This window comes from Hemitrygon akajei, chromosome 7 (assembly GCF_048418815.1).
Source record: "Hemitrygon akajei chromosome 7, sHemAka1.3, whole genome shotgun sequence".
NCBI lineage: Eukaryota > Metazoa > Chordata > Chondrichthyes > Myliobatiformes > Dasyatidae > Hemitrygon > Hemitrygon akajei.
This window is the reverse complement of record NC_133130.1, coordinates 174854585-174875555: the sequence shown is the minus strand read 5'-3', so window position 1 is coordinate 174875555 and position 20971 is coordinate 174854585. Positions and strand designations below refer to the sequence as shown.

General features: G+C 39.2%; 1 protein-coding gene across 1 annotated transcript in view; it reads left to right on the top strand.

The window, feature by feature from the left end:
- Positions 1-20272, top strand: part of fbxw2 (F-box and WD repeat domain containing 2) — a 30176-nt gene extending 9904 nt beyond the window's left edge. The window contains exons 2-7 of the mRNA XM_073052646.1: positions 1482-1991; positions 6142-6336; positions 9718-9851; positions 11946-12032; positions 15881-16050; positions 19075-20272. Coding sequence (XP_072908747.1) covers positions 1502-1991; positions 6142-6336; positions 9718-9851; positions 11946-12032; positions 15881-16050; positions 19075-19363 — 1365 coding nt within the window. The 5' untranslated portion in view covers positions 1482-1501 and the 3' untranslated portion in view covers positions 19364-20272. The remainder of the gene's footprint in view (positions 1-1481; positions 1992-6141; positions 6337-9717; positions 9852-11945; positions 12033-15880; positions 16051-19074) is intronic.
- The last annotated feature ends 699 nt before the right edge of the window (positions 20273-20971 follow it).

Genomic DNA, 20971 nt, shown 5'->3' with positions numbered 1-20971 from the left:
TTTTTGTGTGTTGTTTGGATTTCCAGCATCTGTAGGTTTTCTCTTGTTTGCTGTTATACAATATTTGAAATGCAATTAGAATTCATGAAAACAAGGAACCAAAATTTACATTGTTCTTTTAAATTAAATCTATGCCATTAAAGCACAACTTTCTAGGGCAAGTGACCTGACCATTAGTTTCTATTCAGTTCCACAGGGACAAACATATAAATATTTTCAGAATTATGAAAATGATAAATAATCATGCACAGTTGTAGCTATGTTGCAAATTGCAAGAAAATGAATCTCAGAGTAATATATGGTGAAATATACATACTTTGATAATAAATTTTCTTTGGATGTTGAATTGACTGTAACTAAAATGTCAAAACAAAATCACTGATCATAAAAGCAGAGCAACTACAAACTCCTGACACAAAACAAGGTTAGGGAAAGTTGTGGAATTTATTATTAAGATACACCACAGAATAGACCCTTTGAGCCCCGCCACCACCCAGCAACCCCATATTTAACTGTAGCCTAATTGCTGGACAATTTACAATGACCAGTTACCCCACTAACACTTACATCTTTGGACTTTGGGAGGAAACTGGAGCACCTGGAGATAGCAAACACATTCCACAGTAAGGACATACAAACTCCTTACAGATGAAGCCAGAATTGAACTCCGACGCTGTGAGCTGTAATGCTCATCAAACCAAAGGATCACATTTAAGCGTCGGTAAATAATCTTAAAGCAGGATGTTTGGTAATGGTGTGGCATCATTAGAACTGCTTTGCATATTGCAGTTTCAAGCATTCGGGCTTGGATATGCCACGGACATCTGGGAGTGAAAATGAAAGGATTTCAGTTTAGGAGCTACAAAGAATTGAATGGTATTGACCATCATCTTGAATGTTACAATAAGAATAGAGATTTGGAAGATGCGATTATCAAAAGTAGTGTGTGAAGGCAGTCCACACTGGTTTTGTTCATTCTCAGTCAATCAAAAGAACACGACATTGTACACTGCATTAATTCCTCCATTGATAACTATTAGGAGCTAATACAGTTTCATAGTACTGTAGTGGTATCTAATTTGTGCTGTTTTTCATTTAAATATATAATTTGTTGGTTACAGTAAATGGTAGTTTGTTTTTTATACCTTTTTAATTGTTTCCATGAAGCTGACTAATTGGAGTAGCCACTTAATTGGGTCAAAATGTACTGGTTCTGTTGTGTCTCAATTAGCTGAAACTTGCTGTATATGTTATGTATTTCTTACAGTAATTTAATGTTTTTAGTTTGCACTGCTGCTGCAAAACAAATTTTATGACATGTGCCAGTGATATTGAACCTGATTCTGAATAAAATCTTTCACTGGTAGAACATGTCTTTCAGGGAAAATGTCCTCAAGGCTGTATTAAGTATAAGTGTTTGAGCTGAAATATTAAAATGTTGCACAAGTTACAGATGTAACGTGTTCTCTTATGTTTCATAGGTATATAGTCACATGGCCATATGGAGAGGAAGGACTTTAATGCATGGCTTGAAACCCTCTCCAGCACATTTATCACCTTGACTGATTCCCAGAAGAATGAGACTTTGGACCACCTGATCAGCTTGAGTGGGGCTGTCCAGTTGACGCATCTCTCCAATAATCTTGAGACCCTTCTGAAAAGAGACTTCCTCAAGCTGCTTCCACTGGAGCTCAGTTTTTATCTGTTAAAGTGGCTTGACCCTCCAACCCTGCTCAATTGCTGTCTGGTATGTAAGCAGTGGAATAAAGTGATAAGTGTCTGCACTGAAGTTTGGCAGGAAGCATGTCGCAGTTTGGGCTGGCAGATCGATGACACCATCGAAGACACACTACACTGGAAGAAGATTTATCTAAAGGCAGTTAGAAGGATCAAGCAGTTGCAGGACAAAGAAGCCTTTGAGACGTCCTCCTTAATTGGCCACAGCGCTAGAGTATATGCTCTCTATTATAAAGATGGATTGTTGTGCACAGGTCAGTATCATAGACCAGCATTCTAAGAATGCCTGGAAACAAAATACATACAAAATAGTTGTGAAATGTTTGTTGAAATGGTAATCATAAATGGAAGGATTAAATTATGCCAAAAGTTTAATAGAAATAAACATGTTACTTTCTCCTGTGGTTCAGTTTTCCATTCTATCCACTCCCAGTATCAGCTGTCACAATCTTAAGCTGCATCTGTTGTGATGTTTATGGTTATTAGGGATTAGGAAAGTAATCTTTTTTGGTTTTCTTCATTCTTCCAACCCTCAGGGTTCTGAACCAGTCTGGACAGCTTCAATCACTTCAACACTGAATTGATTCCACAACCTATGGACACACTTTCAATGATTACAACTCATGTTTTCAATGTTATTTAATATTATTTGTTTTTTTGTATTTGCACAATTTGTCTTTTCCACATTGGTTGTCCATTTTTTATTTTTGTATAGTTATTCATTGATTCTGTTTCTTTAAATTTACTGTGAATGCCTGCAAGAAAATGAATCCCGGGGTAGTATATGGTGACATACAGGTACTTTGATAATAAATTTACTTCGATTTTTTTCTCCTTGGGTGTGTCGGGGGCAGCATGGCTCAAAGGGCCAGAAGGACCTACTCCATGGTGTATCACTAAATAAATACATAAATGCAATTGCCTCTGCAGCATTCCGTTCAACCATTTTTGTTTTTCTCACAAGTTTATCTGTTTATATCCATCTGTTACTGACTTGTTGAGCAGTTTGCAGAATGAAATTCAATTATAGTTTGTGTCGATTTAGTGTTCAATTGTCTTTTAAGCTAAATTGTGTATTGCACATTTTGTGCATAGCTGCTTGTCAAAATGTAATTCTTTTTATATAGAATGGAGCAGATGAGTGAAGCAAATTGTTTGCAACAATAACCACCCCCAACGTAAATCAGTTTCAGTTACTTGGTTGCATGAAGCATTGATGGAAATTGTCATCTACTTTCTGTTGACCAACTTTGAGTCCAAGTCATACAGCACAGAGGACAGCCCATTGGCCCCTAAATGTCCAGCAGAGCAAGATGCATCTTCAGGCTAATCCCATTCCCCATGCCTCTAAATTCTTAAGTATATCTAATATACCTGCAACAATCACTTCCTCTGGCAGCGAGTTCCATTTATCTGCCACTCGCTGTATTTTTGTATTAAATGCCTCTTAATAAGATTAGGTTCTTATTAATCTTTAACCTTAAAGCTGTCCTCTAATTTTTGATTCCCCAAACCTGGAGAGAAGAACACTCACTCGACTATCTATGTCCATCGTGATTTTTAGATACCAATGAGGCATCTGTCCTCAGTCTCCTACGCTCCAAGGAGTAAAGGCCCAGCCTAACTAACATTTTTGTATAACTCAGTCTCTTGAATTCTGACAACATCTTTGTAAGTCTTTGCACACTTTCCCATTTAATTGCATTCTTCTTATAACAGTGACCAAAACTGAACACGATACTCTATGCAAAGTGTGGGTATACTTTGGTAACTCAGCAGTGAATTGCGTACCTCTGATTTCTGAATTTGCTCTCCTTTTAGAATATAGTCTATGCCCTTATTATTTCTATTGAAGAAATGCATGGACAACGGACTATATTCCATTTGACACCTTTTTACTCATTCTCCCAACCTGTTCCAAGTCCTCCGGATTCCCTTCTTCTGCAACACTACCTGCCCCTCCATCTATCTTTGTGTCATCTGCAAAGTTGGTCAGAAAACCATCAATTCCTGGATCTTAATACATATCATAAGAAGTAGTAGACCCAACTCTGACCCTGCGGAAACCACTTGTAACTGTCTGCCAACTAGAAAAGGCTCCCTTCAAACAACTTTTTGCCTTCTGTCAGTAAGCCAGTCTTCTATCCGTGCCTGTACCTTTCTTGCAATCCCATGAGCTCCTGTCTTGTTCAACAGCCTCATGTGCAGCACCTTGTCAAAGTTGTCCAAATTCAATTCCATCTTTCATTTTTCTGCTCAAATTTCCAACTGATCTCTACCCTGTACTATACTTTAACAACTTCGCTTGCTATCTACAATTTTAATGCCATCTGTAAATGGGCTAGTCTGATTACCTGCATTTTCATTCAAACCCTTCATGTTCAGGTACTTCTATAATGTAACAGCTATAATCCTATCAATCTTCATGTTATAAAACAAAAATAGAACAGTAGAGCATACACAGTACAGCCCCTTCAATGTTGTGCTGATCTTTTAAGCTATTCAGATCAATCTAATCCTTCCCTCTCACATAGCCCTCCATTTTTCTTTCATCTGAGAGTTTCTTAAAAGACCCTAATCTGCCTCGACCACAGCCCCTGGCAGGGTATTCTATGTACTTAGCACTTTCTGCATATAGCAAAAAAAACAGCCTTGGACCTACCCCCAATACTTTCCTCCCATCACTTAAAGGATGTCCTTTCGCATTGGAAAAGGTGCTGGCTGATTACTATCCATTGTATGCATATCATCTCATCACAGGTGAGATGGGTATCTCACCTATCATACCCCTCTCCAAAGAGAAAAGCCTGAGCTTTCAGAAATAGCAAGTAGTTATAGCAGATCAGATTGGAATTACGTCTAACAGATTTTTGTGATCACGCTATGACCAATGGCATTATGTAACAGTCTTAGGCATACGTGTACCTGGGACGCCTAATTTTTATTAGGGTGTCTAGTGTTTTTATGTATTGCATTGTACTGCTGCCGCACAAAAAAAAAACATTTCATGACATATGTGAGTGATAATAAACCTGATTCTGATGTGGGTCTCTATTGTGGTCTGAGAGTGGGAAGGGGTCAGGGAGAGGGGTTGAAGCGGGATGCACCAGAGAAACTTTTGGTAATGATTAATAAACCAATTGTTTGGAAATACACTACTATATATACCTAAGACTTTTGCATAGTACTGTATGTATGCCCAGCTAATGCAAACCGTATTTCCTAATTGATCAAACTTGCTATAATCAACTTGAGTTATGAAAACATGTTGCTGACTTCTAGTCAGAAAAATGCCCCTCTACTATTACCCTGTCTTCTATATAACCATGCCAATTTTAGGTCCCATGGATCTGTGACTATCTTCTGGCTCAACTTATCATGAGGAACCTTGTCAAATGTTTCACTGCCAACTGCATTCACTGCTCCTCCATCATCACAGGGTGCCACAATAGTGTAGCGGTTAATGTGACACTTACAGCTTGGGGAGTTCAATTCCAAGAAAGTTTGTATGTTCTGCCTGTGACTGCGTGTCCTCAGGGTGCTCTGGTTTTCTCGCACAGTCCAAAGACATACTGATTATTAGCTTAATTGGTCATTGTAAGTTGTCTTATGTTTAGGCTAGGGTTAAATCAGTGGTTTGCTGGGCAGTGTGGCTCAGTGGGCCATTAGGGCCCGTCCACCTCTATCTTTAAATAAAATAAAATCACCTTTAAGTTTTTTTTAGAAAAAAGAGGAAATCTCCATAATATATCCATATTTTTCCTAATGTGAGAAAATCCTGTCCCTAAGAATCTTCAATAATTTACCTACCACTGGTTTAACAGTCTGGATTCAGTCCCTCTCCCAAAGAACAAACCCTTCATAAAATTAAAAAGGATTCTGTTGGGTCTACAAAATATATTGTAGATGTGCAAGTGTAACTTGGGGTAGATTATATTAAACACAAGACATTCTGCAGATGCTGGAAATCCAGAATAATGCATAGAAAATGCTGAAGGAGTTCAGCATGACAAGTATCCATGGAAAGGAATAAAGTTGATATTTCAGGCTAGGACCCTTCATTAATCTGTTAATTCAGAAGTATATTATGTAAATTGGGATTAACTGTAATGCATACTTATTTGCTGGTGGAACACAGCAGGCCAGGCAGCATCTATAGGGAAAAGTGCTGTCAACGTTTCGGGCTGAGATCCTTCGTTAGTCCTGATGAAATGTCTACAGCGCTTCTCCCTATAGATGCTGCCTGGCCTGCTGCGTTCCACCATCATTTTGTGTGTGTTGCTTGAATTTCCAGCATCTGCAGATTTCCTTGTGTTTGCATACTTATTTGTTGTTCAACTTGCAACTTCTCTATTTTAATATTATCCACAGTACTAAAGAGATGAACCTTTTTTGATTTTGTAGGCTCTGACGATCTATCTGTCAAACTGTGGGATGTTTGTACTGGCCAGTGTATTTATGGGATCCAGACTCACACATGTGCTGCGGTGAAGTTTGATGAGCAGAAGCTGGTTACAGGATCGTTTGATAACACAATCGCCTGTTGGGACTGGAGCTCGGGAGCAAAAACCCACAACTTCCGGGGTCACACTGGGGCAGGTAGTGAACAGCAAAAATATCTTTGTGAATGATTTTATCAACATTCTTGCTTGTCTGCTCTGGTTAATTGTAAATTGCTGTTGAATCTGCATCTATGCCAATGTCAGTCTAATGTTTTGTTTTGGAATGTAGCCAACATGTACCTCTAATCAGAGAACCCCCCCCCCCCATTATATTTGTGCTACTTTCCTGATTAAAGTAGCTCAGTCCTGATGAAGGGTCTCGGCCCGAAACATCAACGCTTTATTCCTCTCCATAGATGGCTGCCTGACCTACTGAACTTCTCCAGCATTTTGTATGTTATGGTACTTTTTAGTTCCTTCAAGATTTTCTTTCAAGTCATTTGTTAAGCAGAATGCAGTTTCTGGAGTCTCTCCCACAGAAGATGATCTGGCAACCTTCCTTGTAAAACTCTTACTCTTAAATAAGCTAATGCAATCCTGGTTAGCATATTTTAAGCTGGTTTTGTGATTTTTAGTTTACAGTGTTTAGTAGCTTTTAGTCGTAGAACACTACAGCACAGAAACCGGTCCTTCAGCCCATCTAGTCCATGCTGAACTGTAATTCTAGTCCCGTTGACCTACACCCAGACCAGAGCCCTCCATACCCCTTCCATTCATGTACTTATCCAAACCTCGCTTAATTGTTCCAATCAAACCCCTGTCCATCACTTGCACCACGATCTGAGTGAAGAAGGCTCACCGCAGGTTCCCCTTGAATATTTCACCTTTCACCCTGAACTTATGACCTCTAGTTCTAGTCTCACCCATCCTCAGTGGAATAAGCCTGCTTGTCTTTACCCTGTGTATACCTGTCATAATTTTGTATACCTTTATAGGATTTCTCCTCATTCTTCTGCATGCCGGAAAATGAAGTCCTAACCTGTTTAACCTTATTTAACCTATAACTCAGGTCGTCAAGTCCTAGCAACATCCTTGTAAATTTTAAGTTTAATGAGATCTTTCCTGTAGGTAGGCGACCAGAACTGCACACAATACTCCGAATTAGGTGCCAACAAAGCCTTGTACAACTTCAACATAACGTTCCAACTCCTGTACTCAGTACTTTGATTTATGAAGGCCAGTGTGCCAAAGGCATCCTTTATTACCCTATCTATCTGTGATGCCACTTTCAAGGGATTATGGATCTGTATTTCCAAATCCCTTTGTTCTATTTATTACACTCCTCAGTGTCACGCTGTTCACTGTATATGTCCTACACTGTTGCGTTTTCTTGGTTTTTTTTATTGATGAAAACCAGAACTTTTCTTAGAATGAAAAGTATTTTCTGATATTTTACTTGACTGCAAGTGACATTAGGTCTAATACTGTTAGTTAAGCTGAACAGCCCTACTAGGGCATAGGCTGCCAACAGGATCTCACCACAGTTCTCTGTTTTGGGCCTGTCTTTCAAATTGTTCCAAGGTGTTGCCCATCATCTTGGTGTCAGCTTCAAAGTTGTGTTGCCAATTTTTCTTTGGCTGGCCCCTCTTCCGCTTTCCCTCGGTAGTCCATGTTAGTGCTCAGATTGTTCTTCATTCACCTACCACTTGCACGGTCTATCCACTTTCAATCACGGTCTTTACATTCTCTGTTCCAGTGGAAATGGCCCTGGATGATAGAAGGTTGATCAGCCCTGTAGCTTCCATGGACTCCAACACACAACTTCATGTGTCTTCTAGGCAAAAACCCTTCCTCCCCCAGGGATGAGGTTTTTGGAGCTTCTGTTGGCATTTCTATAGCTCTGGGACGGAATTCCCACCCTTCTTTCTTTCATAGCTGTGCTTGGAACTGTCCAATATTGTTGAGGCCCTCCTTTATTCGGGGTCAACCATGGATGTCGCATCCCAGCTGTCTATGTGATACTCAAGTCAGTTTGCTAATCAGGGCAGTGTGATATGGAGAGCAAGCTGTTGCCCATGTAGCACGCTCCCACTATCCATTTAGCTGAAGAATCCAAAAGTATGGCAGAGACTGATATAGTTTGGCACCAGCAGCCTCACAGGAGTTGCCAGTCAGTGTTGAACTCAATGTAGGACTGCCTTAGGGACTCCAGCTCTGAATTTTTAATTTGAGTTTACACCCAAAGCCTTCCTCATGAGTGGATATAACTGCAAGGCAGCGTAGATCTGAGGTCAGAGTTTTCCTTCTAGATAAACTGCCAGCGGTTTTGCTGGGTTTAATAGCTAAGCCACACATGAAGGCCAGGAGCTTGACTTCATTGTCAGAGACTATTTGAGATGTACACCATTGGGAGAATTTAATAGGTAGTGCTAGCTTATCCCTACTACCTCCCCCAGCTACAATCTTCAGGATGCAATATTTATACCTGTCTGCCCTTGAATGTCAATAAAGCTATGATTCATCCTTCGTCCGCTATATTCATTCCCAGCTAACAAATTTCATTCAAGTTCAATTTTAATTGTCATTCAGTGCTACATGAATATCTATGAATACAGCCAAATAAAGCAGCATTCCTCCAGGGCCAAGGTGCAAAACACATTTCCAACAGTCGTACACAATGCAAGGCACATTTTGCACATGTAAGATAGCAAGACATATAAGATGTCAGTAAAGTACAGTTACACAAAAGAAATAGTCTAAGTCCCTGAGTCCATGAATGTTGCAGCAGTCTGCAGTTGAACAGAATACATCTTGTTTTCTGCCGAGGGAACACCAGTTGGCGGGGAGGGCAGCGCCAACTCCACCATCTCCGGCACTCAGCTGGAGCACCCAACTCCAATGCCTCCTCCTGGGTGGCTGCAGACAGGTGACACCATGGCTTGAAGCCTATTGTTCACTATGACCAAGTCCATGCAGCTCCCCCGCTGTTCACCAGTAAACCAGTTCTGTGGATGAAAATGTCTTGTTAATGAGAGGGGTCAGAGGAGAATGGCCAGACTGGTTCAAGCTGACAGGATAGCAGCAGGAACTCGCGTAACCATGCATTGCAACAGAGGTGTGCAGAAGAGCTTCTCTGAATGCTAACACGTTGGGCCTTGAAATGAATGGGCTACAGCAGCAGAAGACCATGAACATAGACTCAGTAGCCTCTTTATTGTACAGGAGGTACCTCAGTGTATGATTTGTGATTATTGTTAATGTAATAGGAATTAAACCAAAACAAATAATAGGACCATTGCAATCAATGATTCTTCCAGATTGTATTAAACAGGAGCAGAACTAAAAGATTTAAAAATTTGACTCAACTGTTCTTTGTCTCTAAAATTTTATTTCTCTTTGCTGATATCCCTCCCAAATAATATCAGAGGGGCATCAGTAAAGATAATACACAAGTACTACAGAAAGCCTTTGTTTAGAGGCACATGATCTGTTGTAGAAATTTAACCATTTCTAACATTATACATTGTTTTTTCTTTAGTCTTCAGTGTTGATTATAGCGATGAGCTCGATACACTGGTCAGTGGGTCTGCTGATTTCACTGTGAAAGTTTGGTCGTTATCGACAGGAATATGCCTCAATACACTCACTGAACACACCGAATGGGTGACCAAGGTATTAAGTGTCACCTCTTTCCCTAGTTACTTTATTTATTCTATTCCTTTATTAAGGTTGTTGTAAAATGAAAGCAGTCTAAATGGAATTTTTGCCTTTTGATGAGGAGAATTTTTATAGAGTTGGTGTAGTGTGGTTAAGATGTTGACTTGCATTCCGCAGGCTTAGACAAATAATCTGGAGATGAATTCACAGCCACTGAAACATCTGAGAGAATTGAATGTGTTAATTAATTAACAGCCACAATGAACTGGCATAATCATTATAATAGCCCATTAGTTCAGTAATGTTCTCTGGGGATGGAAATCTGCAGGCCATTAAAACATATGGGCCTTGTGCAGCACCACAAGCCACCATTCTTTACTTGACACATTTCTATTTTGAGTTAAGATGATAAGTATAAAATTGTAGTGCCATCAAAGAAAATGGAGCTCATCTTAAATCAGGGGTCAGATATAACATGGCATTCGTTGCAGCAGGTCAGACAGCATCTCTGAAAGGAAATAAACAGTCGATGTTTCAGGCAAAGACCCTTCATCAGGACTGGAGTGGAATGGGGAAGAAGCCAGAATAAGGAGGAGGCAGGGGGGGAAACGCATCTGGCTGGTGATGGGTGACACCGTGTAAGGGGGGGAAGGTGGATGGCTGGGGAATGGAGGGTGAAGTGAGAATCTGGGAGGTGGGAAAGGTAAATGGCTGAAGAAAATGGAATGTGTTAGGAGAGGGCATTGAACCGTTGGAGAAAGGGAAGGAAGTGGGGCACCAGAGGGAGGTGATAGGCAGTTGGGGAGAAAGGGCAAGAGGGGAGCCAAAATGGGTAACAGTAAAAGGGAAAAGGGGAAGGGGGTTGAAATTACCAAACATTAGAGGAATCAGTGTTCATGCCATCAGATTAGAGGCTACCCAGACCAAATAATGAGGTGTTTTACACCTCCAACCTGTGTGGCCTCATTGGGGTAGTAGAGGAAGACATGAAAATAGGAAGTAGAATTGAAATGTGTTGCTATCGATGTAGAGGAGGCCTTTTTGTGAGCTCTGGATTCAGTAGGTGACCTCCAGTTTGTGGGATGACCCCTAGAAAAACCTCTGGTTTGTCTCATATACTCTATACCTCTCATAATTTTGTATACCTGCTTCAAATCTCCTCTCATTCTTCTATACTGTAGGAAATAAAGTCCTAACCTATTCAACGTTTCACTGTAACTCAGGTTCTCAAGTCCTCACAAAATCCTTGTAAATGTTCTCTGCACTCTACATCATCAGGACCAGAATAAATTCCACCATGTTGTTTTGTAATGTACTTAGTCTTCACGATTGAAACCTGCAGCTCCTTGATGAAAATAATTTCCTTTGTTTTCAGTTGATAAATCTAACTTGAATGTCAATGTTTACGAACTGCTTAGTGTTTGAGCTCTGGTGGTGAGTTTTATTACTGGTCACCATTCATGTCATCTTGATAGGCACAGTTGACTGAAGCTGTTGTAACAATCTTGAGGTTGCCCTATAGACAACTGCAAAATTTAATAAAACTGAGCAAAACCAGGGTGATCATTGTGTGGAATTCAGTTTTTGTCTCAAAATAATATTGATAATCAGAATCAGATTTATTATCACTGACATTCATTGTTTTGTGGCAACTTATTACTAAGTTATAATAAGGAAAATATTTTTAAAGTGCAAAAAAAAAGCAAAATGTTGAGGCAGTGTTAATAGGTTTATGGACTGTTCAGAAATCTGAAGAAACTGTGGATGTTTATCTCTGGTGGGACCTGATCTCATGTGAAAGTGGAGAGTAGTTGGACTTCTGATCTGTAGTTTGATCTAATGAGCATTAATGTCAGTCTATATATAATTAGATTGCTTTACTGGTTTTATCCTGTTGTTTAAGAGTGAAGTTAGTGCAGTAAATGTATGATTTGGTGACATGTGAATAATGTGCTGTTTACCTCAGTCTTTGTTTAAAGCAATAATCTAAATTGTACAGTTAAACTTGAAATGGGCCTGAGAACCCAAATTATGTTTTGTTTATTAAAGTTGCAGTGATACTAATATCAGTCTTGCTGTTGATACCTCTGTCTGTTTTCTTTAATACAGGTGGTTTTACAAGTCAGTCAGGTTGAATCTGTAATGCACAATCCAGGGGACTATATTCTATTAAGTGCTGATAAATATGAAATCAAGGTAATTTTTAAAGTTCCCTTATTTGCTCATAGTATGTTAATAGTTTTCTTTCTCTGCAGCAGTTCCTTGGGATCCTTCTTTATCTAAATTTAATTTCCTTCATGCAGTAATTGGAGTAGTGGTTTGGACCTAATCCTGTTAATTCCCTTGCTCAGCCTCTGTCTCTCAGCTGCTCCCAGTACTGCATTAGACCTCCTTGAAATCAGATTTAATCTTTATTTAAAAAATATCTTTACATGGTTCAACGAGAATTTTTATCTGATTATTCTTGTGAAATACTTTAGGATACTTTACTACACAAATTATTATGCACATTCAAGGAACTATTATTTTGCTAAGTGTGGTTCTCTTAAAAACTTTCACCTGAACAGTGTAGTTATTCTGCTGGCTTGCATGAAAGTCTTGTCAACTACATTAACCATGTGACTGCTGTTTGTTAAACAGTGCCTCTGTTTCTAAAATGTTCTTGTGTTCAAATTCCTCTCCGACTTCACTCCTCTCTTGGTCAGTCATCTCTTCCACTTCTGAATTTTTGTGCTTCCATTCCATGTTGGTCCTTCCTGAATTTAATCCACCTCTGACAACCATGGGTTTAGCTGTCAGAGTCTTAAACATTGGAACTATATCAGTAAATCTCACTTCCTGCTGACTCAAAACCTGTCTTTGATCGAGCTTTTTGTCACTTGTCATGACGTCTGATTTTGTGGTTTGATGTCAGATTTTATTTGCTCATATTTTACTATTTCAAAACTGCAAGGAAAGTAAAATTGTGTTTGCTTCACAATGAAATGGAAGTGATTTTGTTGATCAGGGAGCAGACCTGAAGGATTGTTATCTTCATTGGAACCTGCTTATGTGTTAAACTAATTTCAGTTCTGGATTGAAGTGTGAGGCAATTATTTGTGAAAGCCCAGGCGGGTTTTCCCTCTAAGCCTGCTCGATGTCACTTTAATGGAGAACAAATTTAATGCTCAATGTAAGTCTTAAAATGTCAAATGTTCTTCAATTTTCCAGCAGTCTTGATTTCTGTTCTATCTTATGATGAGGGGCATTGATCCTGTGGATAGCCAGAGGCTTTTCCCCAGGGTTGAAATGGCTAACACGAGGGGGCATAGTTTTCAGGTGCTTGGAAATAGGTACCGAGGGGATGTCAGGGTTAAGTTTTTCACACACAGATTGGTGGGTGTGTGGAATGCACTGCCGGTGGCGGTGGTGGAAGTGGATACTTTTAAGAGCCTCTTAGATTGGTAAACGAAGCTTAGAAAAATAGGGGGCTATGAGCTAGGGAAATTCTGGGCAGCTTCTAGAGATTACATGGTTGGCACAAAATTATGGACCGAAGGGCCTGTAATGTGCTGTAAATTTCAATGTTTTATGCTCTGTATTCTACGTCTTTCTGATTGCAAGCATCATGCTTAAATCTGTTGGTACTCGGTTGTTACCGATTCTGATTATCATAACAGCTTCTGAAAAACCTGCTACAGAATGGAATATGTCACTACTGTCACCCTTCAGTGGTCTGCATGCTATTAATGGATTTATTTGCTCCTGCTCTTGACTGTAGAGCTTTACAGCACAGCAGGTGGGCAATCAATGCATCATTCCTTTGCTCTCTGTTTAAAGGCAATGTGGTAGCGTCGCGGTTAGAGCAACGTTTCACAGCACAAACTGAATTCCCACCACTGTCTGTAAGGAGTTTGTATGTTTTCTCTATGACTGCATGTTTCTTTTGGTTGCTCCAGTTTCCTCCCGCATTCCAAAGATATACAGGTTAGGGTCAGTATGCTTTGGCCAGCTGCTATGGGACTGTATGCATCTTCCTCCTGTGGAAACGTTCACGGCCACATTTCTGACTTGTGAACTGTCTGGGGTTATGAATATTTCACAACAGTGCAACTCTGCTGTGACCTGGGAATATCTGCACAATCACTGCAGTTTCCTGGAGAAATTGGGTTTTCAGCATTCTTTTGACAAATTATTTATATAATTACCGGTAACTCTTTTTGATCTGAACCCATTTGTGCACATTTGCCTTACTGTCTCAATCTTTGAGCATCATTGTTATGACCAGCAATGTTAATGAGTACATAGTGGGAATTACTGACTAACTATTTACTGCAACACACACAAAATGCTGGAGGGAAGTCAGCCAGTCAGGCAGCGTCTGTGGAGAAGAATAACTGATCAACTGTTCAGGCAGAAGCATTTCTGGACTGGAAAAGATGGAGAAGAAGCCTATTTACTGAATGTGGCATCCAGTAACAATTCAGTTGATCTAGCTGACATGGTGTGCAACATAAATCTATAATTAAAGTGACCAATGGACTGATAATTCATTTAACAAATCTGCCTGCAGTGAAGATTTTTTTGCATAAAAGCTAAAGTCTAATAAATCTGTTTTTTGATTGTTTGGAAGTAATAATGATTTTGCTTCTGGCTCATCAAGTGATGTGTCCACTACTCCCTTCAACCTACTAGATTTTGCTTCCTTTGGTTTACAGCTCACTCAGTTCTTTGAAAAACAATATCAAAGGTTTCAAAGGTACATCTAATGTCAGAGAAATGTACATCCTAAAATGCTTTTTCTTCGCAACCATCCACGAAAACAGAGAAGTGCCCCAAAGAACGAGCGACAGTTAAATGTTAGAACCCCAAAGACCCCTCTGCTGCTCTCCTCCTGTACATAAGCGGCAGCAAGCAACAATCCCCCCCCCCCCCACCACTATTATACCCTTGTTTTAAGATCTTGAAAAAAAGTGTATTGCTGTATTAATAAGGAAATAGACAATAGGCAGTAGGTGCAGGGGTAGGCCATTCGGCCCTTCACTGTGATCATGGCTGATCATACACAATCAGTAGCCCGTTCTTGTAGCTTTGGAAATGGCTTGTAGTTTGGAAAATCAGCTAGTCTGACATCACCAGAAAGCCTGAAGGTGGTGAATTATTGGAGTTTACTGTATTTATATCATTCCAGATCAAATGAGGGATTTCCTCTATACTGTAGTTTTAAGGAAATACAGTGGATTCTGGTTAATTGGGACAACTCCTTATCTGGGACAATTCTTGAAGAATAATAACTAGTGGAGAAAATCTCCGACGTTTCCTTTGTTTACTTGGGGCACTATGTTGCCTAATTAGGGCAGGAGACTTTTGCTAAACTAGTTTCTAACTAGTGTCAGTTGAGTGCACTGTGGTTATTAAGCACACCAGTGTCTAGAGCGGATATTTTTTAAATGGTATCAGTTGCGTATGCTTGTGTTATGTTGTCTATTTGGACTGGTGAATGCTGATTCAAAAAGAATTTTTTGATATTTTTGTTTCTTTTTTTAGTCTTTAAAAAATCTCAGACCTTTGCTGAGAGATACCACAAAAATATTTGACATTAGCTGATTAAATCACCCTACTGGACTAAATTATGGTTCTGTAGTAGTATTGATAGTGTTCTAATTTGCTCTGTATTTCATTTAAGGACATAATTTGTTACCTAGGTAGATGGTAGTTTCCTCTTTATACCCATTTAATTATTTCCATGAAATTTCAGTTAATTGGGGCAGCTGCTTACTTGGGCCCAAATATACTGCACTGGTCCCAGTGAACTGGAATCTATTGTTCATTACATACAAGTTAGGGTTTATAAGTTCTGGGCGTGATGATTGGCTCCAGAAATATGGCGACACAACACATCCAGCAAAAGTCACATTTTTCTTTGTTTTCATGTGTTGATGTACATGTGAGAAATAAAGCTAATCTTTAGATACTGTATTCTTAAATGTAGACATTCATCTGCAAATAGTGCTGTGATTCTTGTAATAATTCAAAAGCAGTTAACAGAATTTCATTATTTATAGGTATGGCCAATTGGGAGAGAAGTCAACTGCAAGTGTTTGAAGACACTTACCGTATCAAATGACCGAAGCATATGCCTTCAACCAAGACTGCAGTTTGATGGAAAGCACATTGTTTGTGCATCTGATTTAGGATTATACCAGTGGGACTTTGCAAGTTATGATATTATAAGGTATTCAGCACTGCTATTTTGTTTTTGTCAAAAATAATCAAGCATATTTTAATAACGGTTTTGGTGACCAGTTTTGAAAACATAGCTGTTAGAGCACTCTGCTTTACAGAAATTGACTTTAAATGGCATATGGATGCAGGTGTCAATTTAGAAGTGTGGAATAATTTTAAGATCTTGAAGTAAAAATGAATAAAGTGGAGGTTGATGTGCTTTTCAAAAGGATAATGTTGAAGGATAAAAGTCAGATTGCTGCTGTTTTCAAACAACCTTGAAAATGCAATTAACTTTGCAGTATGGCAGGACTGCAGAAAGTAATAACCTTTCAGGAAGAGGAATCCTTGCTGAATTTCAAAGTACCTTCATTAAAAATTCTGTTTTGATATGAAATGCAAGTTGATTTTTCAGTGAAAGCATCTTTTAAAATATTAACAATCTTGAGGTGAAAAAGTTTGTTAAATTCAACTGTCTGAGCCCATAGAAATTTTAATTAAATTCTCTTATTCCTTTAAATTCTATTCCCCATATTTGAAAATCACAATTTTGATCTGCAATAAGACAATTACAATGAATGATAGCCATATGTACATCTGTCAATTCTGGACATAAGACCATAAGATATAAAAGTAGAATTAGGCCATTCAGCCCATCAAGTCTGCTCCTTCATTCCATCATTGCTGGCTCGTTATCCTTCTCAACTCAATTCTCCTGTCTTCTCCCCATAACATGGTAATGAATACCACAGATTTACAACCCTGTGGCGAAAGAAATTCATCCTCTCTGTTGTAAGTGGACTTCAGTCTGTTCCGAGGCTATGCCCTCTGGTCCTAGACTCTCCCACTATAGGAAACATCCACTCTATCCAGGCATTTCAATATTTGATGAGTTTCAATGAGTTTTTCCTTTCATTCTTCTGAACTCCAGTGAGTACAGGCCCAGAACCGTCAAACACTCCCTATATAGTAACCCTTTCATTCCCAGAATCATTCAAGTGACCCTCCTCTGGACCTTCTCCAATGCCAGCGCATCCTTTCTGAGGTGAAGGGCCCACAGTAGTTCATAATACTCCAAATGCAGTTTGACCAATGCCCAACATCACGTCCTTGCTTTTAGAGTTGCAAGGAAAGGTTTGTGAACCCTATGCAATTACCTGGTTTTCTGCATTAATTGCTCATAAATTGTGGTCTGATCTTCATCTAAGTCACAATAATAGACAAACACAATTTGCCTAAGCTAATAATACAAACGATTGTACTTTCTCTCATCAGTACTGAATACACCATTTAACCAAGCACAGTCTAGGTTCAAAAAAGTATACGAACCTGTAGGGGTAATGCCTTCTACAAAAGCTATTTGGAATCAGGTGTTCCAATCAATGAGATGAGATTGGAGGTGTGTGTAGAGGTGTCCTGCCCTGTTTTTTAAAAAACGGTACTCGAAGTCGTGTCACTGACAGAGCCTGCTTTTCCCAAGAAAGATCTGTTTTTGTGCACCATGTCTTGATCAAAACAACTTTCAGAGGACCTCAGAAGAATTGTAGAGATGCATGTAACTGGAAAAGACAATAGAAGCATTTCTAAAGACCTGAGTGTTCTTCAGCCCACAGTAAGAGAAACTGTCTGTAGATGGAGGAAATATAGTACTGTTGCTACTCTCCCGATGAACGGGCATCCTCCAAAGATCACACCAAGCGCATAATGTGCAATGTTGAAGGAGGTTGAAAAGAACCCAAAAGTAACAGCAAAAGATCTGTAGAAATTTCTAGAACTTGCTCAAGTCTCTACTTGTGTCTACTATAAAAACAAACACTGAACAAGAATGGTGTTCATGGAAAGACACCATGGAGGAAACCACTTCTCTCCCAAAAAACATTGCTTCAAGTTTGCAAAAGACCATCTGGATGTTTCACAGTGCTTCTAGGACAATGGTCATGTGTAGATGAGATACAAGTTGAACTTTTAGGCAGTAATGCACATTGCTGTTTGGAGGAAAAAGGGCACTGTACACCAACACCAAAACCTCAACCCAACTGAAGCATGGTGGAAGGAACATCATGGTTTGGGCTGCTGTACTGCCTCAGGGCCTGAACAGCTTGCAATCATTGAGGGAACAATGACTTCAAAATAGTATCAGTACATTTTGCAGGGGAATGTCAGGGTAGTGGTAGTCATCACCTGAAGCTTAATAGAAGTTGGATGATGCAACAAGACAATGATCTGAAACACAGAGTAAATCAATAACAGAATGGTTTAAAAAGAAGAAAATCTGCATTTTGGAATGGCCAAGTCAGAGTCCAGAACTTAACCCAGTTGAGATGCTCTGGCATGACCTGAAAAGGGGTGTTCATACAAGGTAACCCACAAATATTGCTGAACTGAAACAGTTTTAAATGGGAGGAATGGTCGAAAATTCCTCCTCACTGTGGGCAAGTCTGATCAGCAGCTACAGGAAACGTTTGGTGGAGGTTATTGATCTAAAGGAGGTTCTACCAGTTATTAAATACAAGGATTCACATACTTTTCTAGTCTGGACTGTGAATAATTAAACAATGTGTTCAATAATGACAAGAAAAGTTCAAGTGTTTTGTGTGTTATTAGTTTAGGCAGATTGTGTTTGTCTATTATTGTGGCTTGGATGAATATCTGACCACATTTTATGAGTAATGCAGAAAGCCAGGTAATTGCAAAGGGGTCGCAAACTTTTTCTTGCATCTGTATATTCTAGTCCTCTTGAAATGAATGGTAACATTGTATTTGCCTTCCTCACCACTGACACAACCTGCAAGTTAACCTTTAGCGAATCCTGCATGAGGGCTTCCCAAGTCCCTTTGCACCTCTATTTTCTAAACTTGCTCCCTTATTTTAAGGCATCTCAGCACTTCTTTAATGATGCTGAATAAATCCAGGGAATGGGTTGCTTCTCAGTAAAATTCAGTGTATTTTCAGAAGTGTCAAATGTTCTTCTCATTGTATCAGTATTACTTCCCTCTGAATCCAGCTTTACCCCTTTTACTGTTTTGTTTAACAGAATTATTAGAACCCCTGATTCTACAAACCTTTCCCTACTGAGCCTGGGAGAAGTCTTTGCATTGCTCTTTGACAGCCGTTACCTGTACATAATGGACCTAAGGACCGAGAAACTGATTGGTCGGTGGCCTCTGCCGGCATACAGGAAATCCAAGAGGGGATCGAGCTTCCTGGCGGGGGAGACTGCCTGGCTAAATGGACTGAATGGCAAGAATGACACCGGCTTGGTTTTTGCCACAAGCATGCCGGATCATAGTATTCACTTGGTCCTGTGGAAGGAGAACGGATGAAAAGGAATCAACCATTGGGCATGATCTGCTCGTGCTGCTGTTTTCAAGGACGTTTCTGAGAATGCAGAATCTTTGCATGAACCAAAGAGACACAGACCAGGCATTCTCTCGTGTACAATACAGTTGATTGCCTTTTATTTTTTTTAAAAGTCAAACAAAACCAGCATGTTTGAAAATTATTTTTACACCTTTAAATCAGTTTGCTTGCATATTAATGTACCAATACAGGAAAGGAAGGAAAAAAAATGTATGTTAAATTAAACATGGCACTGTTTAGAAATTTATGATGAGCCAAGGATTGAAGATTATGCTTTACAAGCACATTTCAACATAATTAATCTATTGTTTGCAGTATTCTGAGCATTCCCCAAATGTCTTCATTTCTTCTGCACCTGGAAGTATAGAACCCATTACTTTTTATATATAAATATTTCCATTCAGGACTTTGCCTTAATGCTATTATCAATGGTTGCTCTTGGTGAGCTTGTTTATATAACATTAGGTAGGTACTTTAAATTTGTCCACATTTTATATTTTGGTATAGTCGGTATTTACAATGATATTTTTATTGATATTTGCCCACATTGTCGCAATTGTTAATTATCTTCAATATATTCTTTCTGAAGAAATAGTTGGAAACTTGCTTGGCTACTTGCCTCATTTGCGATAAAAGTTCCATATTTACAATCTTACAGAACGCTGCCGTGATGATGCTCCCTTTGCACTTGAGGCTGCTGGATATTCCCCATAACGGTCTTCCCATCTGATTTCCCCGTTGGTCCTGTCTAAAAAATGTGACCTTGTCATTGAATTGCTTCCTAAACTGGTAGTCATTCATGACTAGATCAGACATTTTCTCTTGTACAGTACAGTTGATTCTCCTTGTTTTTTAAAAAATGTCAAACAAAACCAGTGTGTTTGAAACTTATTTTACACCTTTACATCTGTTTGCTTATTGATGTATCAATGCAGAAAGAGCCAGACCTCCAGTGTGGTCAATAATGTTTCAGTTGTGAAGTACCTATCTATTCTGTCCCAAAAGAGAACAAGTAGGTCTTTCCACTTTTGATCCTGTTCTCTCATTTAATGAGATTTTTATAATTTTGTATCATCCATCTACCTGGACTTGCTCTGTGGACGAGTGGAGTTTGTATGTGCTCATCGTGAACTAAGTGGGTTTCTTCTAGGTGTTCTGGTTTCCTTCAACAGTCCAAAGACAACACTGGTTAGTAGGTTAATTCATCAATGTAAAATTGTCCTGTATTTAGACTAGGGTTCAATAGCTGGGTTGCTGAGCAGTGGGATTTGTTCCATGACCTATCTGTAAAATAAATAAATAGATAAATCAGTTACAGGAGCATTGACAGGGCTCATATAGTTCTACCGCTTCACATTTGATGTCCTTGAAATTGTGCTGTAGAGTTTTGCAGTACCCTTTCCTGGAATGGGCCTGAATTCATAACTGCTGTGCATTTACAGATTTCAAAAGGTATCTTATTGACCTTATTCCTCCAAAATGCTCATTAACAGAGCTGATAATAAATTTAGTTTCTCACCATATTATTGAAAGACCTTCAACGACAGATGCGTATGGTCAGAGTGTAGTGC